Raw genomic sequence first — 5,240 nt, forward strand, 5'->3', positions numbered from 1 at the left:
AAGTTCCATTTGGGACTCTTCCCCCGTCACCGTGTTTGCATTCATGCTGGGTTTGGGAAAGTAGCTAACAGGATCTAACTAACTAGGAAAGTGCTAGAAATGCAAGCCGTTATGGAAGTAGGGCAGAAGGAAGACGTGGAAGGCGGCTTTGGGGCCCCCATATCCTTTCCCTTCCAGCCACCAGTATGTGAGCCCGGGTCCTTCTACCTGTCCCTTCTCCTGTGCATTTCCACTTCTCCTTCGGTGGCAGCTTCTCCCCAGGGCTTCCTCCCCTCTGTGTGTCGCACACACACACGCACACACACACTCACACATGCATACACACATACACGAGCACAGACACACACATAATCACATGAACACATGCATACACACATGCACACACATGCACATAAACACATGCGCACGTACACTCACATGCACACACATACACACACACATATACACACAAACACATATGCACCCACCCGCACACACAGACCCATGCACCCACATAGATACACGCACACACACGCATACACACAAACATGCACACACAGTTACACACAAGCACACACACACATCCACACATATAACACACATGCGTGCCCACGAACCCCACTTTCCTTGCCGTCTGTGCGCTGGTCACTGCATTGCGTGTCGCTGCCACCCCTGCCCCCTCCTACCCGCACTATTTCACCCCTTCCCTCTGCTCTTTACTTCTTGGAGAAGAGGGTCCACATGAGGGAAACAAAACGAGAAGGAGAAAGAGGGAAAGAGGAGGGGTAAGGCGGAGTAAAGCAAAGAGGAGGAGTTTAAGTAACAAATGATTGAATCCTCCTGAAAATAGAGACAAACCCCACTGAAACTGGTTTTACTGGAAACAGCGCTAAAGCCACACTTCGGCTCCACAGTGGGTTGACACGCACAAGGATACCAAGGGCCACGCGTGCCTGACGGAGGTGACTGTAGACTTGAGCTTCTCCGGGATCACTGGTCTTCTCACACGTGTGGGATGACTCCAGAGGGTTCTGGTGGGTTCTCGTCAGGGCGTATTGCTCCACAGAACATTAGAGAAGATTCAGCGGCTGGGGGTGGGTCAGCTGGGGAGGCTGGAGTGTGAGGGGCTCAAAGACCTGCTCGCTGTGGAGACAGATGCCTTCAAAGAGGCTCTGCTCCCCGCTGAAGGAGATCCAGCCCATCCCAGACAAGATTTAAGGACATCTGTGTGAGTGTCCTGTGGCCGCCATAGCAAAGTACCACGGACTGGGCGGCTCAGAACAACACAGATTCGTGCTGTCACAGTTCTGGGAAGGCAGAATTCCAAAATCGTTGTCAGCAGGCATGTGCTCCCTCCAGGAACTCCAGGGGAGAACCGCTTCCTTGCTGCCTCCAGCTGCTGGTGGCTGCAGGTGCTCCCTGGCTTGGGGCAGCACCTCTCCACCCCTCCTCCCCTCTTCACATGGCTCCTCCCTCTTCTCTTGTCTCCAGTCTCCCTCTGCCTTTCCCTAGAAGGACACCTGTCCCCAAACTTGGCACCCACCCCAAGTCCTGATGACTTCATCTCCAGATCCTTAACTTAATTACATAAACGAAGACTTTCTCCAAGCAAAGTCACGCTCACAGATTCTGAGGGCTGGGACATGGACATATCTTGGGGAGTAGGGGGTGGGCACTAACCAACCCACTGAAGACAGAAGCCAAGGTAGAAAGAAGAGTTCCCAGCTCATTCCCCTGGCAGGTCTCCAGGCCATTAACTTCAGACCTTCTGAGAAGGGAGATGTCTGACAGTAAAGCCGTTTTCACGTGCATTATCTAATGAAATCCCCACCACCACTCCGTGTGGTGGATTCTGCGAGTACCCCCATTTTATGAGTGAGGAGACTGAGCCCAGATTAAATGCAGGCAACGTCTTCCAGACCTCTGCTCCTAAATCGCTCAGGGAAACAAGCAGGCGGAGGGCAGGACGCTAAGAAAAGCGGGTGTGCCCCTATCCAGATTGTCAGCATCGTCAACCCATATTCAGGTTTTCCAGTCCCCTTGTCTCTCGCTGGAGTGATGAGTGCATGAGTTCTCTCGGATCTGCAGGCATCTGAAGAACATAGAAGACGGAAGGGTGCAAGAACTCAGTCTCCCTAGTGGTACTTGGATTGGCACGTGGGGTGGGATTTTAATGGACATAAAGTGCCTTTAATAAACACAGCTCACCGATTACTTGGGTGCTTTCTTCCTCATAAGGGCGTGAATTATTAAGAAAGCTCATTTGCAGTATTCACACTGTCAAAAGGGCTAATTAGAGCATCGTACAACTTAATAAAGCTTTGCTGAAAAGTGGATCACTCAGAGACACTGGATAGTCACAGAGAGTTGTCAGACCTTCAGTAGGAAAGCGCAGGCAGCCTTCGTACACAAAGATGTGGGGGCTGGGCTCTTTCCGTTACTAAGGATTTGCAATTCTCCCCCACCTTTCTCAGCTACCCCAACCCTCTGATCACGAAATCGAACGTGAGCCCTTGCAGGCAGAAAGCAGCTATCATGGCTTTGTCTTTTGATTTCAAACACATTTGTTCTACCTCATCTAGGACCTGAGCACCCTGCAATCCAGCTGGGACCAAGAAACTACTGCTTTGCAAAGGGCTTAATAAGTCCTGTTCATTCAGTGGGGACTTAGCGGGATAGAGAGCCATTCCCGAATCTGTCGCAACACTTTGCAAATATGCCACGGGTTCAAGATTCAGTTGGATCTCAGAAACAGCACGAGGCATTCTTGACCTACATTTTCAAATCACCCTGGGGGTAAAGGAATGCCACGTTTTCTTAAGTCTGAGAACAAAATGACAAAAGAATAATAGTCATGTAAATAAATAAACGAGCAAATGAATATAATGGGCTTATTCAACTCTCAAGAATAAAGATGGGTCACTGCTTTTAGGAAATGGGATGTGTAAACACCCACCCACACCGTCCTTCCCTTTCACCATGAGGCCACCCTCCATTCAGAAGCCAGGATCCTTGGGCCCTTTTCTAGCTCACTGTTCTATTCCCTCTTATATTCCATGGACATCCTCTGAGCTCAGACCATCACCATGCCTCCCGCACCTGAACATCCTCCCGTCTGGCATCCTGGCTCGAGGACAGCACACCCCAGCCCGCTTTCAAACCAGAACTGCCCACCCACCCAGTGTGCCATGGAGGGGTTACAAGTGAGCCAAAACAGTGAGCCCTCGGCCCCCAGATGGCCGGGAAGAGCCCCCCGCATTCATCCCAGCTGGTTGCTGCACAAACACTCCTTGTCTGTGTGCGTCCTGGAGAAAGAAAGACCCGAAGCCCTGGGCTAACCAATGAGCATTACCTTTTCCTTGGCATCGCTGCCTCCCTCCTCAAGCCCTGTGCTCCCCCCAGTGCTTCCAGTCACCACCCACGGGGTCCAGTGTATCACACTTTGTACCTGGGGCGCGCTGTCGCCTTTGACGTATGTTTTTCTTTCCATGGTGGGATTTTGAAGGATCTCGTTACCTCTCTTTCTCCTGCTGAAGCATGACACTTAAGAGCCTAAGCCAAGGTGCCCTAGAAAAGCCAGTGGGACGCCTGGTGGGACGGGTGTCAGGACAATTCCACCTGCTTTTGTAGTGAGCTCTGACAAGGGGTCCTGCAAAGCAGTGGCGAGGTCCAGTGACATCTCCGGCTCTAAACGCTGAACGACACTAGGCACCTGCTTAGCAGATGAGGAAGCCAACTAACCACTCTGTGTTTCCTTCCAGGTGACCTCATACATTTGCCTCCATACCTTAGAATGGACTTTTTGTTAAACCGAAGCGGTGCCAGCACCAGCAGGGACCTGAGTTTAGGGCAAGCGTGCTTGGAACCTCAGAAAAGTCGGACCCTGAAGCGACCCACGGTCCTTGAACCGATCCCCATGGAGGCGTCCTCCTCCACGTCCTCCACGAGAGAGGGACAGCAGTGGCAACAAGGGGCTGTGGCCACATTACCTCAGCGAGAGGGAGCAGAGCTGGGACAGGCAGCTAAGATGAGCAGCTCCCAAGAATCCCTGCTTGACTCTCGGGGCCATTTGAAAGGAAACAATCCCTACGCAAAATCCTACACCCTGGTATAACAAATAGCATGACTGGACAGCAGTTGTAAATACAATTTAAAAAATTCAATCAAAGCTACCTTTTTTTTACGGAATTCCAATATTTATAATTAAAGAAAATTGCCAAAATATATTAAAAAAAAAAGAGAGAAAATACTGAAACCACAGACAGTGCAAAGACTCTCCTGCTTTTTTTCTGTCTGAGTGTGAGCTCCATCTGCCTGGGCATCTGATTTTTTGGGAAAGAAGTCCAGTTTTATGATCTTCACGGGCTATTGCATTTTTACTGATTTTCTACAAAGTGCATGGGGGACTAATTAAACCTTCTGACTGGAAGTTCTATTACACAAGATTTAAGAACGAAAACAGGAAAAAAAAATTTACCCTCTTTGTGAATTTAAAAGGAACCTTGATTTGGGGGCAGGGGGGGAGACTTCGGTCATGTTTGCACACCTTTCTTTCCCATTAGAAACTGGGTCCTCAATTTGACCTCCTTCTGTTGTTAATTAGGATGAGTGCCGTCAGTGAAGGGGTTAGGGGGGAATCAATTTGATTTTCTTTTTTTCTTTCTGTTTATTTTTTAATTTAATGAGACACTCTTTGCATTTTGTCTAAGCGAAATAAAAAAGGAAAGGTTGTCTGCCTTTATTTCGGTGTCTACCTCTCTTGTCTCCTACTGATCGCTGGGTCCTCCTTCCTCTTGACTCTCGTGTTTGCAAACACCAGGACTGACCCAGACGGAGCCCAATTTAATAAACCAGCGAAGATAACAGCACTCCAAGCTCCTCAGGAATGGCTGAGAAGAGCACAGAAGACACAGCTGGTCCTGACCATAACCGGGGGCTGGCCAGGTGTTCTAAGCTTCCCAGATGTTCCATTCCTTCCTTGCCTTTCCACAGCACTTCGCCCTCTAGCTACGCCAGGGGTCAGCAAACCGTGGTCCACGTGCCAAATCCAGCCCGCTGCTGCTTTTGTAAATAACATGTCATTGGAACACTGCCATGTGCACCATTTGCATTTTGTCTATGGCTGTTTTGTGCCACGATGGCAGAGTTGAGTGGTTACAACAGAGGTGGTAGGAAAATATTACCAGCTGGCCCAGGAGAGAAACGTTTGCAGACTCCTCCTCTAGAGTCCCACAGTTAGCACCAGCTTGCTGGAGAAATGA

At 49.8% G+C, this 5,240-nt stretch overlaps 1 protein-coding gene across 1 annotated transcript in view; it reads left to right on the forward strand.

Annotated features, from left to right (window-relative positions):
• LOC125921303 (Down syndrome cell adhesion molecule-like) overlaps nt 1–4,720 on the forward strand; it is an 89,079-nt gene extending 84,359 nt beyond the window's left edge. Inside the window, exon 15 of the mRNA XM_049628771.1 lies at nt 3,741–4,720. Coding sequence (XP_049484728.1) covers nt 3,741–4,093 — 353 coding nt within the window. The 3' untranslated portion in view covers nt 4,094–4,720. The remainder of the gene's footprint in view (nt 1–3,740) is intronic.
• The last annotated feature ends 520 nt before the right edge of the window (nt 4,721–5,240 follow it).

This window comes from Panthera uncia, chromosome C2, assembly GCF_023721935.1.
Source record: "Panthera uncia isolate 11264 chromosome C2, Puncia_PCG_1.0, whole genome shotgun sequence".
In the NCBI taxonomy this organism is placed as follows: domain Eukaryota; kingdom Metazoa; phylum Chordata; class Mammalia; order Carnivora; family Felidae; genus Panthera; species Panthera uncia.